Raw genomic sequence first — 19,576 nt, 5'->3', positions numbered from 1 at the left:
GGAAATAATATAATATTACTACCGGTAGTAAAAGCTGATTTTAACATCAGATAGGCTATATCAGTTATGTGATTCATATTAATGGTCATTAACTTAATGATAATGAACTCTGGAATCACAGAAAACAAAGACATATATAACACAAATATATAAGCAGCAACTGTATAATGAAGCAAACTTTTGTTTATACTCACAAAAAAAGACTACGTCAGCATACTGGAAATCATATATGATATTTACATCAGGACTTGAAGTGTCTAGGCTCAGTAATGCGGCAGACAGGGCAGGAAAAAATTATATTTGACACAAAAACAAAAAGCAAAAAAGCAAACATGTTCAAACTGTCACCCTCATCTTTAAATGTTGTGCGATGGTCAAGATTGGTGTTACAAGATTGCAAGAACCACACCAGCACGAATAGCCTAATTACAAATTATAACAATTGTCATTCATATATACAATTGAAATCATCTGTGGAAAATATAAGCTTTTCCTATATGTCGCCTCAAGTTTGCTAGAGCAATAGAGAAATTGTCCACACAATCTGGGTCCAGATTTGTGAAGTGCTGATTCAGGATTTACATTACATTCATGCATTTGGCACACGGTTTTAACCAAAGTGACTTACATTGCATTAAAGATATTAATTTGATCATTTCTTGCTTTCTCTGTTTACAGAGAAAAGTTACCACACAGAATGCAGAAGAAATGCCCAGCTCCATTACATTATAGATAGCCTTCTCCATAACAGGCTTTCTCTGACACACGCTCTGAATTATTCAGACTCTCAGCTGGGTGGTGTTGTCACTCCTGAATAAAGGCCCATTTACACCTGACTGAAGCCCTCATGATCTTGGGACATCAGGAAAATTCATCAGTCCGTCAAATGGTTACATGTTTTTTTATTTATTTAATATATTATGCTAGTGGTCTTAATGTATAAACTTGGTTTTGTCTTTACTCACACTATAGTCTGACGGAGTACTGTGCAAAGTATGAACTATGAACAATATGAGTAGAGATGTTTTCGTAATTCTTACATTTTGTCTTTGATGGGCATAAAAAAAAAGAAAAACCATTCAAAAGTGAAAAATTGCTTTCAGTGTTATATAACCTTATAATATAATACATAATCTAGCCTATATAGTATAATTTCCCCCCTCTGGTTCATGTTCTGTTATTCACTTATTTATTTATTAGTATGTTGTTTTTTTTACTTTCTCCCCTGTATTTTGTTTATATGTATATATATAGATAGATAGATAGATAGATAGATAGATAGATAGATAGATAGATAGATAGATAGATAGATAGATAGATATGTCCCCTGTTGTTCTTGATAACGTATACTTTTATACTCGTCATAATGTATTTTGGCTGTAACAATAAATTAAAAATAAATGTTTTCATCTGACAAATGAAAAGACGACGCTTATCTGTTATTCTGACCAATGGGAGAGCTCCTGCCGCTCGCTAGCGTTCAACCACGGACCAATGGGACGCCCGTGTGTACTCGCTGTTTTGGCTCCGTGGCCAATCAGAGAGCGCTCTTGGGTTTGTTGTCGGTACTGATGACATGAGATGGTTGTTGTTACTGGAAGGCGAGCAAGGAGAGAAGGGCCTGGCAGCGACGCTCGCTTTCAACGAATACACACGCATCGTACGGAGCTTCCCGTTCACGGGAGTCGCGGAGGAGCTAACAGCGGCGATGTCGGTGAACATGGACGAGCTGAGACATCAAGTGATGATAAATCAGTTTGTTTTGACCGCGGGCTGCGCGGCGGATCAGGCGAAGCAGCTGCTGCAGGCGGCGCACTGGCAGTTCGAGGTAACGTCATCCTAACCGGCGGTTAATAATCGATAGCATCAGTATCCACCGCGAGCGGATTGTTCCAGCGTCTAGGCTGTTTTTATAAAGGGCTGTGTATCAAATCCCAGTGTTCTGCTTACTAGGGCTCGAGTCAGCCGTGAGTGTTTGTTCACAGCACTTTCCGTCGTGTCGGCTGCGTTCACCGCATCAGATAAAGTCACGTCGCGTTTGTTTACTAATAAATGGCGCTTCATGTTCACTATCTCGGGTTCAGTGTTTTCATGTTATTGTGAGGGCAGGCCTGCTGTTAGCCGGCTAGCCAGTCTGACTCTTAAAGAAACAATCAGGCAGAGCAGCTTTGTGTTTGAATCTACACTCATTGAGATGATCTGTTTGTGTGAGGCAGACCAAGACACTTAAACAGAGATGTGTTTTATAGTCACGCAAATCAAGTTAAAGCTGCCCAGGGAGACTTATTCAAGACATGTTGGCTTTGAACATTGATGTATATGTAGATGGATAAAGAGGTGCATTACTGATGAATGATAGAAAGATTAACAGAAAGCTGGATGGATAGATGGGAAAAAGATGTATGGAAAGATAAAGAGTTAGATTGTTACATATATTTTAGTGCTGTCAAACGATTAATCGCATCCAAAAGAAAAGTTTTTGTTTACATAATATATGCATGTGTACTGTGTATTTATTTTGTGTGTATATAAATACACACACATGTATGTGTATATATTTAAGAAAAAATATGTTGTTTATATATTAAATATACTCGATGTAAATTAAATGAATATAAATTTGTGTAAATGTTATATTTTCTAAATATATACTTGTATGTGTGTGTGTTTATATATGCATAATAAATACACACAGTACATGCATATGTAACCATGGAGCACAAAACCAGTCATAAGAGTAGTTTTTTTTTCGTAACCGAGATGTATACGACATTTCAAATCTGAATAAATAAGTTTTCCATTGATGTTTTGTTTGTTAAGTTACAACTTTTTGAAAATCTGGAATCTGAGGGTGCGAAAAAAAAAAAATCTAAATATTGAGAAAATCACATTTAAAGTTGTCCAAATGAATTCTTAGCAATGCATATTACTAATCAAAAATTAAGTTTTGGTATATTTACAATGGGAAATTTACAAAATATCTTGATAGAACATGATTTTTACTTAATATCCTAATGATTTTTGGCATAAAAGAAAAATCTATAACTTTGACCCATACAATGTAGTGTTGGCTATTGCTACAAAAATACCCCAACGACTTAAGACAACAATTGTACATTTTCTTTTGGATGTGAATAATTGTGATTAATCATTTGACAGCACTAATATATTTACATGTAGTCATAAATTTGGCAGATGCTTACATCTCCAGTGACTTGCATTAAATACAGCATATACATTTTTATCAGCTCTTACATATATTAGGAATCGAAGCCATTACCTTGGTGGTGCCAAAGCCATACTGTTTATACACATGAATAGATAAACAGATCTATCCATCTGATAGAAATTTGATATGACTAGGCATAACTGTCATATTAATTTACTAAATACACATGCACACAAAGTCACTCAAAGAGATGTTTCTGTCAAAGATAAGTACAGCAGTCAAAATACTACCAAACAATCTGTGCGCAAGCACGACAGTGGTACTTAAAGAAAAATATTCAATTTCAAATCAGTTTGTATTTGATGCTTTATTAATTAGTGTAAGCCAGTTTAATGGCAGCTCACATTTGAAGTGGTTGCTCTGAGTGTTTCCTGTAAGGAGGAAGTGTTGGCCACAAACGGACATGCCTCAGAAACGATCTCATCAGCACTGTTGCAACACACTCACACTCTGTTTTTGTATTTACATTCCCTGCTGAATATACAGCGAAATGAACCCGAGTACACTTTAATCATTGACATCGGCTCATGAGTGTTGTTCTTACTGTGGTACGTGTTAGCAGGTAGATTGAGTTGATTGTTTGAAACGCTCAAGTTGTTCAGTACAGTACACACACACACACACACACTGGTTTGCCTAGTTAATGTGTGTATTGTTTATAAAGTAGACATGAGTGTTGTAAGCCAAAGAGTGAGTCGATTCCCTTTTGCTCAACCCTAGTAAGTAGGGTAAAGTGTACTCTACTCACAACAGGCTCTGTTTGGCCTGGAGTACTGTCTGTTTTTGAAGAGAATAATATGTGAATCAGCTTTTATTGGTTACGGTAAACATTTCAAACAGTAGTACGCTATGTAGTTGTCACATGATTTTATTACGTACATATTTAATGTAGCTAGTGGCATCCAGTTATCTTGCGAAATCTAAATTTGATTAAAAAAAATATTGTTTTGTTTGGCAGAAGAATCAAATAATGAGTAGAGGGGGGAAAAGATGGCAGAAGGGACGTTCATTTGTGTCACTGGGCCAGTTAAGTTGAGCGCACTGCATTGTGGGACTTCCACACAGTGTGCTATGATGTATAGTACTGTGAATGATTGGAAACAAAAAAATAAACAAATCTTCATTTTTGGAGTATGGCAGTGCATACTTGTGTTGTCATAACTGTTGCCTTGTACACGCCACTGTGGTTAGTGTTTGGTAAATATTTCTCTTTTTTTTTTATTTTGATTGTGAAAAAAAAAAAGGAAGTCAACCACACCTTCACTAACAGATATTCTTGTGTTTACATTCCCAGCACAGACGTACTCTTAATTCAGCTATGTGTATCCTGAAGTATCTGCAGCGTCCAGCTGGTTTCTCCGATGTATCTCCTTCAGAGCGATCTGTTGTGGCTGCTGTAGTTTAAACAGGTGGTCCAACAGGGTCTCTCTCTCACTCTCTCTCTGGAGTTGGTAGTAGAGTGATTGATTGTACCAAGTGCATGTCTAGGACTAATGTCCCCTTTGGATCTCTTGTACGATGTAAAGCTTCAGTGACCGATGAAGGAGTCAGAGAGGTCTGCTCTTAACCTTCTGATCTCGTTCTGTGATAACATCAGGACGGAGAGCAGCCAGGGATGGCTCAAGCTTACATGCTGTGAAAATATCCATGTGTTGACCAGCTGTGGGCTGTGCTTTAGTCTCATGAAGCTTGACATTTGATCAATTTTCCTTGTTTTGGTAGTTTATATATATATGACTTCATTTCCATGGCCTTCGGTGAGCATATTGCATTTGTTGCATCTCAGATACAGGTGGCGTGCTGTTGTGGTAGTAAAACCAAGGGGACAAAAACATCAATAAAACAGTGATGCTGTTACCTAGTTACAGTGGTAAACATCCGTCGCTAGTACACACCGTGTTACTCACCATGCAAACCTATCGTGAGTCAGAACCAAATACTCTAGTGTGGAGAGCCATCAAAGCAAGTGTGAAAACGCCATTGGTGACATTTTCGAGTGTTTGCTGCTATTCTAAGAGCGGTCTCAGCATTACAGGGCTGTGCGGAGCAAAGTGAGTGTAATTCGCTCTAGCAGCTTCTGTGTGGATTCTCCGTTTGTCTCTGTCCTCTTCTGCTCCTCGCTGACCTGGTTTATTGTGAGCGTGCCGTGTATTGTCCTGCAGAATCTGCACTAGTTATTTCCCACCGGAGTGGCAGAAATCATTCGCAGAAAGGCTGGATATGACACTATGGCTGTGTGTCAAAAACTAGCAGGCTACCTGCTAAAAAACGGACGATAGTCACAATTGTCAATTGTTATCGTTAATATTGTAATCATGCTTTTAATCTACATGATAATACCTTTGTGGGCCAAATGAATGCTGTATTATTCATGTAGCCTTCACATCAAAAACGAGCCAAATGTATTTAAATGGGTGTATTGCAGTTTTATGCATTATTAAACGAAGATGCCGACTTAACAACTTCACACTGGTCCTGCTAGCTTGATTAACCTAAGTGTTATTAAACAAGTCAAGAATTTGTGTTAAGAAGTTGACAGTGCAGCAGTATTATAATCACTGACTGCCGGTCCAAAATAGGGTTGCATTTACAGTTGCTTGTCAGATTGTGTAATTGAAAGTTGAACATGTAGGTAGAAATTTCTCAATGCGTATTTCATATCAGTTCAATTTGATTTCACCGCGTTGACCAACAGAAAACGGCTTGTTTCAAAAGTTGCATCATGCACCACTCTGCTGCTGAGCATTGATGTAATTTAAAAAATGCGGCCATATCTTTACTCAATATGAGCTCTTCACACAGTTCAGACTCTCATGAATGATTTACACTTCATGTAGTCTTTATTGATTACAAAAGGATTGTTCTAGATTTTTCTTCCACATTGCTTCCATTGTATTTACAGTGTAGCCTACATGTGACATGTAACATTCAAAATAATTCCAAATTATCCCTGATCCTTTAGCTTTGGTTTTAAAGCCGGTCAGACTGCTGTTGCATTGTTCAACAGAAATGTCTGTGATTGGTTACAGTGGAAAACAATGGAGCAGTGGGAATAAATCAAAATCAATCAAAATCAAAATATGTCATAAGGGTCAAGTTTTGGAAAAAAAGTTTTCTGAAAGCTGAATAAATAAGCTTTCCATTGATGTATTTGTTAGGACAATATTTGGCCAACTATTTGGAAATCTTGAGTTTGAGTGTGCAAAAAAATAATAAAATAAAATATATTGAAAAAAATCGCCTTTAAAGTTGTCCAGATGAAGTTCTTAGCAATGGATATTACTAATCAAAAATTATTTTTATCATAAAAGTAAAATCGATTAATTTGAAACATACAATGTTTTTTTGGCTTCTGCTACAAATATACCCCAGTGACTTAAGACTGGTTTTTGTGCTCCAGGGTATAGTTGCAGTAACAAATGTTTCAGCAAAATTTTTAAGGAAAAAAAGGGCCCTTTGTGAAATCTGTGTGGGGGAAAACTTTCATTGTCACATGTATTACTATTGAATTTTGCCTGTGTAAATTGGCCAAATAATGGTAAATTTAACTGCACCTTAAAGCTGTTTGCACCCCACTTCTCGATTAGTTGTTGTACAAACTCTAAATTTAATCTCAATTTTTGCCACCTAACCAGGCATCAGTTTTTCCCATCACACTGAGACATTTATCTCATGAAGCCAAATCTTTCTGAATAGTCCACATTGCATCATTCTGGTTTAGATCCACCCATGTAGACACTGTTTGACTTCCGCAAAGAGATAATCTGCACGTGCACAAGAATTGACTTCATAACAGAATGACTTTCAAAGATTCAATCTTCTGAACTTCCACATTCAGCGACTAGATTTTCCGCTGGGAGGCACATTGTTACAACATGGGAATTTTGTTTCAGACCAATATAAACCTTTCAGCACCTGATTCCTAGTACTCCTGGCCAATCAGAGTAGAGCTATGGGTCGACCGATATGGAGTATTACAGATAAAGTAGACTGTTATTTTGAACCTTGTGTAAAATGAAAACTAAAGTCAAAATTAAGAATATCAAAGGTTCTGACAAAAGCACTCTTTAAATGCGCTTAAATTATTTTATCGGCTAAACGGTTTTGAAAATGACCCATACCGATAACCATAAAAATGCTTAATAACAGTGCCGATAATCGGTCAACTCCAACTGTTGACCAGTTTTGTGTGCAATATGCATCAGGTAGTGAGCGAACGATCCAATATTACCCTATCTTAGATGAGTAGCAAGTTGGCCTGTGTGTATTATTTAGCTGATCACCTCAGGATAGACTCATTGTTAATGCGGATGCCAGGTTGAGGAATCCTCCTGTAGCAGTCAGTGCCAGCGATAACACAATACAGATGCTCTGAGGTACAAGCGAGCATTGTTTAGAGCCATAACCGTGTGTGTGTGCAGTAGGAAATGAGCAATAGTCGAGCACTTGAATGGGAACCGTCTCTGTAGACATGATGGTGTTTGGGGGAGGGACGCAGACAATCTGATGACAAAGAGCTCTGTGGTTCTGTAGCAGCGGAAACAATGGCGGATCGGCGAGTTCATCTTGATATGTGTGTCACGTCAAGCCGCAGACATTCCTGCACTCGCCGTGGTGGTTGTTAAATAAAACAAGAGAGGAGGGGAAAGAGAGCGCACTGAGGGAAGTGTTACCAGACGAGGGGGTTGAGTGAGAGAAGGCCAGACACACACGTGATGATGGGCAATATTTTGACTGTATGTTGAGTTCAGAGAAGCACTGAGCATGTGAGTCATGGTCAAATCATATTCAGTCTACTCATAAATGGCCCATTTACATGGCACTAATATGTTTTCACCCCAAAGCTAAGCGTTTATTTGAGATAGATTGGTAATTAATACATGGACCTTTTTCTTAAGCATTAAAGTGGAAGTCTATTTATTATGTCAATGTCAATGTCACCTTTATTTATATAGCGCTTTAAACAAAATACATTGTCAAAGCAACTGAACAACATTCATTAGGAAAACAGTGTCAATAATGAAAAAATGATAGTTAAAGGCAGTTCTATATATAATATATAATATATAATTACAGCTGTCCTGATAATCATCAAGCTTCAAAATTACGTTTAAAAAATCTTGAAAAGACAGCCACATTCTTTGGCATAAAAAAATTATAATTAAACACTGTACCTTTTCATAAATGATTAATGTAGAGCTATATAAATATTTCAAAACATTTTGTCTTCCAAATCATATGTGGTGCAACCCAGCAGACGGAAACTTGCAGAAGAAATGAATCATAAAATAGGAAATTGTGTCTTTAACTGTTGTAGTATGAGGAGATGAGGATGATAATAATAAGGTTAGAAGGTTAGAATAAAAGGTTAGTTCAGGTAAAATGTCACGTGGTGCGACTCCCAAAATGTAGTTTATAGCGATTAAGTCATATTTGTTAATCACTTTTTATCATGAGAATATATTACTTTGGAAATAATGATTATGTATATACACTCACATGTATTTAAGGTGCAAGGGCACTGTTATTAATTAGAGTCATAAAGGCTTGCCTGTGCAAAATATAGCAATGTGTTGTTTAGTATGTTTTAGTTTGTGGTTGCCAAGGTGTTTTGGGTGGATGATGCGGTTTTTTTTTTCTGTCTAAATGCTTATGGATGCGAGAACAGGTTTTTTTTTTAATGATGGACGAAAGTTTTGAAGGCAAATGTGATTGAAACAACATGAGGTCGTGTGTACATTTTAACGTGCAAAAACTTAAAAAGGTATTCTTGATCAATTTATCATCCGCTAGACTCAGATCTCCTCAAAAGCTGCACAATATGCGGCATCATTAATTTCAGATCTACAAGAGCCTAAGCAGCAGTAGTAGCGCTGGAAAACTGTTTGTTTGTGGGTATTTTCCACTCTCATGTATTTCTGTATCTCTGAGCCTGCACAGTGTATTGGTTCCTAGAATCCTGCACAGATTGCGTGACGGTTTAGAAACCCTCATTTAGATGTCAGAGTGCTTGTACCGGTTGACCTGCGCCCGTCACAGTCAGGGGGAGGGAGCAGAGAGCGGCCGTTTCCAAACCATAGCGGTTCTGCTCATTCATGTTGTAACACAGATGCCTGCAGCTCATCCCCATCTCTCTCTCTTTCTCTGCAGACGGCTCTGAGCTCCTTTTTCCAGGAGGCCAACATCCCCAGTCATCACCAGATGGTAAGTGCGTTTGGTTCGGAGAGAGCATCAGCATCCTGTCATTGTCATCAGGCAGCACAGCATCTGAGAGAATAATGAGGGGCTGGACTTCCTGAAGACCACAGATATTATTAAAGAGACCGAAATACACTTATCATGCCTAGTCAGGGCTTCTTAGAAACAGTCCGAATTGTTTTTCATGCCCAGTTTCCAGCATCCCTCTGACTCTCAGATGAAATTTAACGTCATATCCAGGGCAGTTTCTGGATGAATTGTTATTTCAACACAGTTTCAGTAAATGGTCTTAGTCGACTAGGAAGGAAGTTTTGAATTTAGTATTTGCACTGGTTCTTTCTTTCTTTCTGTCTTTCTTTCTTTTATGAATACAGCAGATGCAATAGGGAGAATATTAGCATTATATATTAATATATATTGTTATTTTAGCCCAATTCTAAGCATTGCATATATACTTTCAGGCTGAGGCAATCCCAGATTGCATTGCAAATGGTGTTGTTAACTAAAACTAGATTTAAAAAAAGTGTTAATTGAAATAAACTTGAATACATTTATAGAAATGAGGAACATTGCCTTGGTAACTGGCAAGTAACTGATACATGTTGAACAAGTTACAAACTGAAATAAAAGTAAAACTGTAAAAAAATAAAGTAAAACTTTTCAGAAATTTATTTTGAATACGTAAACATACACACACACACACACAAACCTGGACCACAAAAGCAAAAGTCTTAAGTCACTGGGGTATATTTTTTGCAAAGCCCAAAAAAACATAGTATGGGTGTTTTTTAAATTTATATCAAAACTAAATTTTTGATTTTGATTTCTTTATTTAAAAATGACAGAACACGACAAGATTATTACAAATTCTACCTAAAATTAACTTAAAGTTTTCAATTAGACCTGATAAGATAAAAATAAAGTACCTCCAAATATTAATCCAAATTATAATAGTATGTAAACAAATCACTGTAACACTGATTACGACAAATATATTGTTAAAAAACAAGACCAAGAAAGCTGTTCAATACAAATAAATGAATGATTAAAATATCACTGTATTAGCTTTAGCAACATGATATTATCAGGCTCGCATGTGTTTGATACAGTAGCACTATTTGTGTGTCTTGTGATGTTGAAGCTTATTAGGGCTGCACAATTAATAACATTTCTAATTGCGATTATGCATGCCACAATTACGTAAATGTTTAAAGTGCCAATTAATCGTTCAAAGTCCACTTAAATTATTCGGTGTGCTTAAGATGCATTTTTTCTTTCTACATGTTATCTTAAGGGGTTTTCCCTATTATTTAATTTTAGTATGAAGTATGACATTATAATACCATTCATATTTGTACTTTTTTATAATTTAGAGAAACCAATCCGATGTATATTTGACATTTGAGGCTTAATACTATAGAAAAGCACAAAGGATTTCAAGAGTGTTTTCAGCTTGTTTATTTTCATGTAAAAATACGACATGCAGTTGCATTAAACAATGGTATAAATATCATTCAAATTAAATAGTGATAACCATTATTAATAATCCCAATTACAATTTCAAGGGAATAATCGACAGTTATGATTTTTGTCATAATCTTGCAGCATCTAGAGCATTTTGAATCATTGAAAGTCATTTCACTTTTTTTATTGTTTGAAAACAGCTAGCGCAAGGAGATGTGCCTGTTCTTATTTTTAACTTGCCCATGCTGTCTTTATGAACACTCATGATGCCAGACTTTCAGGGGAAAAAGGGCTAGATGTGACGCAGTGACCTAAGAATTTAGATGACTGTAGCACCGATGCTTTAAAGGGGCTTAATTTAACAACTCAAGGTTTTAACATGCTGACAGTTTCAACCCCCCTTTATAAAGGAGTCTGAAAAAAATCTGGGAAGAATAGACGAGTCGAGGATCAGAGATTCTTCTACAGTCTACTGACTCCCACTCATGAGTCCACATCCTGTCTTCCTGTATATGTGTCCTCATAAATCAGCAGTTTGAAGATATGCTGGACAAATCCCTCAGTGATGGGAGCAGATCTGACCGTTCAATCACTCATGTGCTCTGGGGCTTGATGAAGTGATTTCTGGGTCTGTACACTACACACAGACACTTCATCAGACGGCTAAAACTCAAGCCGTGCTGTTTCTTTTTTGAAAAAACAGACGTGGAACCGCTGTTCTTCAGACTGCTGAGAGTTATGCAATCCGTTTTTCTTCTCACAAAACCAGTCCCCATGGACAAGCCGCGATATGATTCTTGCAGTCATGCTGTGTTTTACAATATTGACGTCAACCTCCACCCACGACATGCGCATGCCTGAATCTGTGTGTGTGTGTGTGTTTTTCTTTTTTCTCTCTGGCTTTAAATGGGGGGAGTGTGTTTGAAAAAGACAGATGCAGGAAGTCTATCTGTGTTTGTTTTCATTTTGAGAGCAGCCATTACATCATGCAGCTGGGGACCATATATGGGCAATTGGGCGGAGCAAAGACCAGAGCAGGATCTGATTGGATCAGAAGCGTGTGTGTGTGTGTGTGTGTTGGTCTGTGAGTGTGTGTACGATCCAGATGCAGTCATTTATAAACACACAGGACCCGTTTTCTGAGGGCTGCAGATGTACATGCTTATGAGTCACTTCCGTTCTGTTCTCCACACAAAATAAATAAATAATATAAATTTTTTTTATATATACATTTTTTATGTTCCTTCTGAAGGAATAATTTGAATATTTTTTTCATATCAAGTCATTGATATGTGCACAAAATACACATTTTATAAATAATTTATAATACATTTTTTCTGAGAATTACAAAATATTTATTTCTGGTAAATTAGGGGAGTTATTTGAAGGAGGCCAGCTATTAATGTTTATCTGAATTTTCATTAAGAAGAACAGTTCTTCAATTAGTTTTTCATAGTATTTCTGTTTAATAATTCCAGTAAATGACTTGTTAATGTTTTAATGCTAAATGAATTTGAACATACAACACAGTTTAATAGATGGATTAACATATGAATAAATCTTTAATGTTTTTTAAAGGCATTTTTCATAATGAGTGTTTCTTGTCAAATAACAACATGGTGTGAATGCAAAACTTTCCAAAAGCTAGTTGGATACAAACTAGCTAACAACTTGAACATTGAAGTCTGAGTTTAGAATGATGTAAATATTGAATTAATGCTAATGGATTTGTTTGGTCTAGTCCTGTCACAATGTTCTAAATAGAACAAGGATATATTTATTGTTACTTGCCATTTCTTTGTGTCTTTTCATGGAATTTACTAGCAATTTCTGAGTGAAAATAATTTTAAAGTAAATCCCCCCCCCACCCCCAGTGTTAGATGTCTGTAGTCAGATCAGCTGTGGCAGTAGGGCCCTAAGTCACAAGTCTGGACCTGTCTTCCTGTAGAGGAACCTGCTATTGGCACACGTCTGCTTTGACTCTCTCTCTCTTTTGTGACGTTATCGCTTAACTTGTATTGAATCTGGAACATTCCTTTATTATCTGCGATCTCTGTCAAGACTATTTTAAACATCATAACTTATTAAAGATAGCTTGAGGTGCTTAGGTACTCTTCTCAGAGAATTTAAACTACTGATAAAAGGTGTTTTTTTTTTATTGTAAAAAGCATTCACGTCTTCTTATAACCCAGATTTGAAGCATTGCAAATGTTTTCAGAAGTAAAATATAGTAGGTCATAATATAAAATGGATTTTAATGTAAGTTAAATAGTACATTAAAATGAGTACGTTATAATATTTAGTAACGTGTATATTTTATTGTAATGTTACTTGAAATTTCATCTAGTTGCAAAGATAACATTTCTTGATACTAAAATAACAAACTAAAACTGAAATTAAAACCGTACCGAAAACTTGTATGAATGACAAAAACATACAACAAAATGACTAAACCTTCAACCAGAATTAAACTAAAATGGAAATTATGCAAAAATAAAATAAAAGCTAGAAGGACGATAACTATAAAGATAACGATAACGATAAAGATGTAGTTATAAAAATAATTCTCAATATTAAAGAACAGCAGAGTCCACACCACAACTATAACGTAGTTGTTGTAAATTGTGTAAATTGTTGGAATCACTTTTAGAAAGATTTTTTTTCAGCAGATGAACGATATAAACATTGACATCCAATCAGAATCCATCCTGCTATAACGAGCTTGAGGATTTAAAGCAGAAGACGAGTGCACTTGGAATAAACAGACGATATCGTTTGCTGTTGTGGATGCTAATATCGTTATCTATAGTTATCATTCTTGATGTGAACGAAGCTTAACGCAGAGTTGGATATCCTGCTAAACAAACTTCATTTATACGTTTATTTGGAAGACATTTCCATAACAACTGTTACTTGCTAAATTGCGTTTTCGTCTATCGATTACTCAACTGTTTTTTTGTAATTGTAATAAATTCTTGTATTTTCGTTCAACACCACTATTTGTGGGGAAAATGGCTTATTACAGAAAATAACTGCTCTGGCTTGAAAACGGGTAATATGCAAATTTACTTGGTGTTATTACCTTTTAACAAATAATGAGGTATACATTGAGTGATTGTGAAAATGGCTAGTGGATGCAAAAATATAAAGCGTAAGAGTGTAGTCAGCGGTGTTTTTCCAGACATGCCGTTTGATTCGCAGTGTTGATGTAAACACTGAGGAGGGTGAAGACGTGACCTTTGAGTGTTTATATCCACACTGAAGCTGCTGTCTGGGTGACCTACTTAACAGACGGATGTGTATTTGTCCCTTTGACTGACATCAAAACTGTTCCACCAAAATAAATCTGCTGACAAACCCTTACTGCTCTTATATCAGTCATCTGATCTCAGCGTGTGTGTGTGTGTGTGTGGTTATTAAAGGAGCAGTTATCAGGAGTTGAAAATGCTGTCAATTAGGTGGCCTACTTTTCCTTCATAACACACGGATGGCAGAGAGGAGCCTGAGAGCTCCTGTGCAAACAAATCTCATGCTTTATGGGAATCATGGGACTGATGCTCAGCACAGTGCTGTTCAGTCTGTTGTGCAGCGAGCACATCCTTTTGTTTAAGAGCTCCCATAATGCCTCATCTGTAGCTGACATATGCATCTGTGTGTGATATATTCATAAACCTCACATGGGACATATATACTATTATAGTATGTTGTTCACCAATTATAATCTAACACAAACTGCCCTTTCAGACCACTTGTGGAAAACTTCATTTTCATTATGTAGAGGTTGTCCAGTCCAGTCAGCCATCTTGTTTATTATTAAGGGTCAGAGATGTTCTGCACATGGGTCAATAATGTTACTTATCTGTTAATTTTATTCAAATATAATTCACCCCGAATACACCTTTTGTATAATGTGCATTAATTTCTCTTAAAATTCATTTTGACGTTTCAGTTCTAATTGATAATGATTCTCCTGTTCTGAAATAACAGAGAAAAGGCTTATTAAAAAATTATTATTCCGAATATGTCGTTTGGCATAGCCTTTTATTTGTTTTTCTTAGAAATGAAATGTTTTAAGGTAAATAAAGTATTTTAAATAAGGTGTGTGTGTGTGTGTATGTATATAAATGTATGTATGTGTGTGTGTGTATATATATATATATATATATATATATATATATATATATATATATATTTGATGCCTTAGTAAGTGTAGTTTAATCTGAAAAGGCATAATCCAACTCATATATATATATAAGAAACGCTTATTAATATTTGGACAGATGCTTATCCACTAAGTCAAAGTCATGTGGTGTGACCAGACAGCCTTAAAAAACAGGGGAGATACAGACCTTTATGACCGTGTTGAGGGTCAGTAAGTTTCTTGAAATATATTCGATTTTAATTTACTTTTTTTTATTATCAGGTCAAGGTTAGTTCAGGTTGTAAAAAATCACGTGGTGCAAATTCTTAAAAATAACTGTATTTATATGTTCATAATATTTGTTGTTGTTGTTTTGTTATGATTATCATATGACATTTTTAGTTATTAAATTAAAACATTACTTGAAAATCGTGTAAAAGTTTTAAAACCGTAAGAAACCGGTATAGCAGTATATACCATATCAATACAGAGTAGTCGTATTATTTTGAATTTGATTTTGTTTTGGTATTTCCCTTTCAATTTTATAGTTGTGGTAATTTTCTGTTTTTAAATGAATTTATAATATTTATTTCAGTTTTGTAACTATTGTTATCTAACCAACATGGGATCAGATAAACTTAGCTGTTTTTTGTGTTTTTGTTTGTGCTCAGATGTGCACTCCACGCAACACTCCCGCCACGCCGCCCAACTTCCCCGACGCTATCACGATGTTCTCCAAGCTGCGGACGTCTGAATGCACGGGCGGCAGCGGAGCCAGCGCTTCGGCCCAGGTGTCTATGGCGTGTTCTCCTCCTCCCCACGCCTCCGCACAGGGATTCACCTCCTTCTGGGCCTCCTCGCCCCCCAACCACCAGCCCGTCTGGCTGCCGCCGTCCTCTCCCACAGGCCACCACGCACTCCATCACCACCACCATCACATGCACCAGCCGCCCACGTGGCCTCCCGTATCCCAACCCACCAACGGCCAGCAGACGCCCTTCATTTCAGCCCTGCACGGCCAGAGATGAGACTCTGCGGCGGGGGAGACGCGGGGAGGGCCGGAGGTGTAAATTGGGGTGAGGATGCACGGTTTAACGGGGCGGGAATATACTCACTGAGACTTTGGATGGCCAAGGGGGAAAGACATGGTACTCTTTCTTTCAGTTTTCTAAAGATGAACAATCTCTCTTCTTTCAGAGATCTCGTTTTGATCTTTTACCTATTGTCGATTTCATTTCTGTCCAAACCTGGGAAGAACCACTATGAGAAAGAAAAATAATGATGGAAGTTATTAAGAGGTGTTAGAGTCCCAAAGAAGCCTCTTGTGTTTCGCTATCCCACAGCAAAGGAAAGCCACGGAGTCGTCGGCAGTGGACGATCAGGACAAACGTTTAAGTGTGAATTTTCATTCGTTCGACGTATTCAGACTCTCTCCTCCATCTGAAGCGCTGTCCACAAGCACTGGCAATAAAACGGCTGACAAACTATAAGACTGAATCACATATCATGGTGGTCATGCCGTCCCGCATCCCAGGAAGCATCAGGAGGACATTTCTGTATAACTAGTGTCTATTGAATTCTGAAGAGAGGCTGTTAGCACCTTTTATTTGTTCGAAATGCACAGTTTCAAGTGCGTTGAGTTGACTTTATTCAGAATCAACAAAAACTATTGGTCCAGGTATAAATGGAAAAATCAGGAAGAGTTTGCAATAATCCTGGTCTGAAAGTTCATTCTTGTTTGGTAAATTCGCAACTTTTAGCATGTATGCAGTTAAATCAGGAAAGCTTTTTGTGTTTAAACTAAAATGGTCTCGGAGGAATACAGATTTGAGTTCAAAATAGTTTTTTTTGTTTGTTTGTTTTCACCACCAAGAACTAAAAATGCTAGCAGACTCTTGTAAAGACCGGAGCGGTCTGATGTTTAGAGGGAGGTCCAGCACAGCTCCACCTACCTCAGCTCCAGCCGTGGCCTGATCCTACCTCCGGCGGCTGAATGGGCTCTCTGTGTGAGCTGCTGCAACCGAGGGCTTAAATACCTCACGCTTTCTGCTGAACGCACTCTGTGAAAGCGGTGAGACCTCTCCGTGGAGTAGGACTGATCTGGTGTCACATATTGACGTACGTGTTGTACTGATTGTAATGTAATCGAGCGGGAAGGCTGACCCTAGATCAGGACATTGATTGGCAGTGGTTTTCTGAAATATGTTCCTTTAGTTTCTCATGAGGTCACCTTCCCTTCATTCGTTCATCTTAGACAATCACTTTTGCCGTCTTGAGGTTTGAATATGTGGTTTAGTATGGACCTCAGTCAGGCTGGATGCCATATTTAATGTGAAACGACTGAAAACCAGGCTGTGAGGAGATAAATGTACAGTTTTTTTAACGTCATTCCGTTACATCAGTTGCTTGGTTGATAAAACAAAGTATGCACTTTTTTTGCTCAAAATAACTGTGAATTATTCATATCAATTAAGCAATATTTCATAAATTTACATTTCAGTTAAATTTAGAATGGATTAATGAACGATGCACACAGGAATTTGTTCTGCTTTTTTCATACTGTAGATTCGCAAAAAAAATCACTGCGTGAACGCTTAATTCAGTTTCAGTTTATGTGAGAATGGTGAGAATGACGTACAAAAGGAGCTTGTTTCACGCTAAGTAAATTATTCATAAAAGCAATCTTTCGTATTTCAGCATTAATTTGATAAGGCAATTTATGCAAGAACAAATTTAAGAATTATGCAATTTATTGGTTTGAAATAAATACAAATTTTGCCATGAATTGATGTTAACCATTCTTAGTTCAATTGTAATTTATATAGATTTGTGTTCAGAAATCTCACAACCAAGTCGTATGTATTTTACAAGGTGGCTTATTCATATGAATTTGTACAACCTCATTTGTAAGACTTCTGTAAGCAGTAGGGGTGGTCATTCATACAAAATCTTACAAATCTGCAAAATTTTAAAATATTTTTCACAAAATGTATAAATTCATACCAGTGAGATTGTATGCATTCGTACGAATTAGCCACCTAGTAAACTAGTGTACAAATTGGCGTGAGATCGGATTGGTTAAATTGTATCGATGAACTTAAATGCAAGGAAAACAATTGCAAACTTTTTAAACTGTTAATTTTATTAACTATTTACCTAAAGTCATTCTGCTTGCGTTTAAGTTCACTGTTATGATTTAAACGTGAATGAATTTACAAACTATTTATACATTCTCAAATACATTGTTGCGTTCAATTTAAGCACAGACAGACTGAATTTGCGAATGTCCACAGAACCATTCTTTCATAAATTTTCATGTAACAAACTCAAGCAGAACGAATTTGTGTGCATAATTAGTAAATCCATTCTTTTAAATTGTACTATTTCGTTTTGCGAACTATTTACCCAAATTAATTTAATCGCGACTGGATTTGCAAACTTTTTGTACGTTCTCTGATAAATCATTGTGTTCAGTATAAGCAAACAGAATTAATTTGTGAGTGTTCATAAAACCAAGCTTGCATAAATTTTCGTGACAAAATACATCAGTTTGTTCTGCCTGTTGTTTATTTAACGATGTCTACTGAATAAATTCACAGCTTCCTTCAGTTGTACCAACCTAAATATGGTGTCTAATTCTAACTCGGGTCCATTTTAAGCATTAGCCATTTTGATTTAATCATAGATGGCTAAGTGATAGATCAGCTTCAGTGTTTTGGCACAGAAAATGCATGCGAAATGCGAAAAGTACTCTTGGTTTTGGAAAACGCCACTAGAATGATAATGGCAGATAATTGTTTGGTCTTCCACCACAACTGGTGGATGTTTTCTGTGTAGAAAGAAACCTAGCATGTTGGTCTCCAAAGGTAAACAATATGTGTTTTGTAGCCATCTGGGCAGTAGGTCATTCCTGCCTAGACGATTTCTGTTGAAGTGGTGAAAGAGAAGCGAGTCTGAAGTCAAACGGCGGTGACTCTGATGTCAGTGTCTGGAGTTAATCTGACCAGTGCCTTGTGAATTTTTTTTTTTTTTTTGGAAGTGTCTCCATTTTAATCAGCTGTCGCTCGGTTGGATTCCCATAGCAATTTGGCCAATACTCTCAAATGTCTCTGGAGCGCTGAAAGGCACAAGCATTGATTGTTTGAACAGGTGCGCTGCCGTTGATCTCAGATCGTTGTGATTTCAGTTCTTTGGGGACGTCTTTGTTTAGACTGCGGCTGTGTTGATCAACACACTGCGAGTCATCAAGAGGAAGGAAGACTGACCAGTTCCTTCATCAAGAAAACAAATTAGTTAGCAAACAACCTTTTGTATCGATTTCCCTCCTGTACTATTTGTTCTTTTCCCTTGTTGAGATTTGTATTTATATGTCTGACAAAAAGCTAAGATCTGAAACCATTTTGGAGTTCATTGTGTTTTTATTTAGGTCATAATAAATGATTTAATGACTAGTGTGGTTTGTGTTGTTTGTCTTTAACGTGTAACTACTAAGTGTGGATTTCTTGCATGAAACAGCAACCCATTTCCGATAATAACAATTTTGT

At 36.8% G+C, this 19,576-nt stretch overlaps 1 protein-coding gene across 1 annotated transcript; it reads left to right on the top strand.

Moving 5' to 3' along the window:
• The first annotated feature begins 1,552 nt into the window (after nucleotides 1-1,552).
• On the top strand, nucleotides 1,553-19,483 carry LOC132141305 (UBA-like domain-containing protein 2). The gene is made up of 3 exons (XM_059550712.1): nucleotides 1,553-1,828; nucleotides 9,380-9,433; nucleotides 15,704-19,483. The coding sequence occupies exons 1-3, from the start codon at nucleotides 1,577-1,579 to the stop codon at nucleotides 16,058-16,060; spliced, it is 663 nt and encodes a 220-aa protein (XP_059406695.1). The 5' UTR covers nucleotides 1,553-1,576; the 3' UTR covers nucleotides 16,061-19,483.
• The last annotated feature ends 93 nt before the right edge of the window (nucleotides 19,484-19,576 follow it).

This window comes from Carassius carassius, chromosome 1 (genome assembly GCF_963082965.1).
Source record: "Carassius carassius chromosome 1, fCarCar2.1, whole genome shotgun sequence".
Lineage (NCBI taxonomy): Eukaryota > Metazoa > Chordata > Actinopteri > Cypriniformes > Cyprinidae > Carassius > Carassius carassius.
This window is presented reverse-complemented; position numbering and strand designations above follow the sequence as displayed.

What these genes read in the sequence shown, in the direction of transcription:
- LOC132141305 (XM_059550712.1), top strand. Translation starts at nt 1,577, where the DNA reads ATGAGATGGTTGTTGTTACTGGAAGGCGAGCAAGGAGAGAAGGGCCTG. An exon ending in CGGCGCACTGGCAGTTCGAG is followed by an intron (nt 1,829 to 9,379) that starts GTAACGTCATCC and finishes CTTTCTCTGCAG; the next exon opens with ACGGCTCTGAGCTCCTTTTT. An exon ending in TCCCCAGTCATCACCAGATG is followed by an intron (nt 9,434 to 15,703) that starts GTAAGTGCGTTT and finishes GTTTGTGCTCAG; the next exon opens with ATGTGCACTCCACGCAACAC.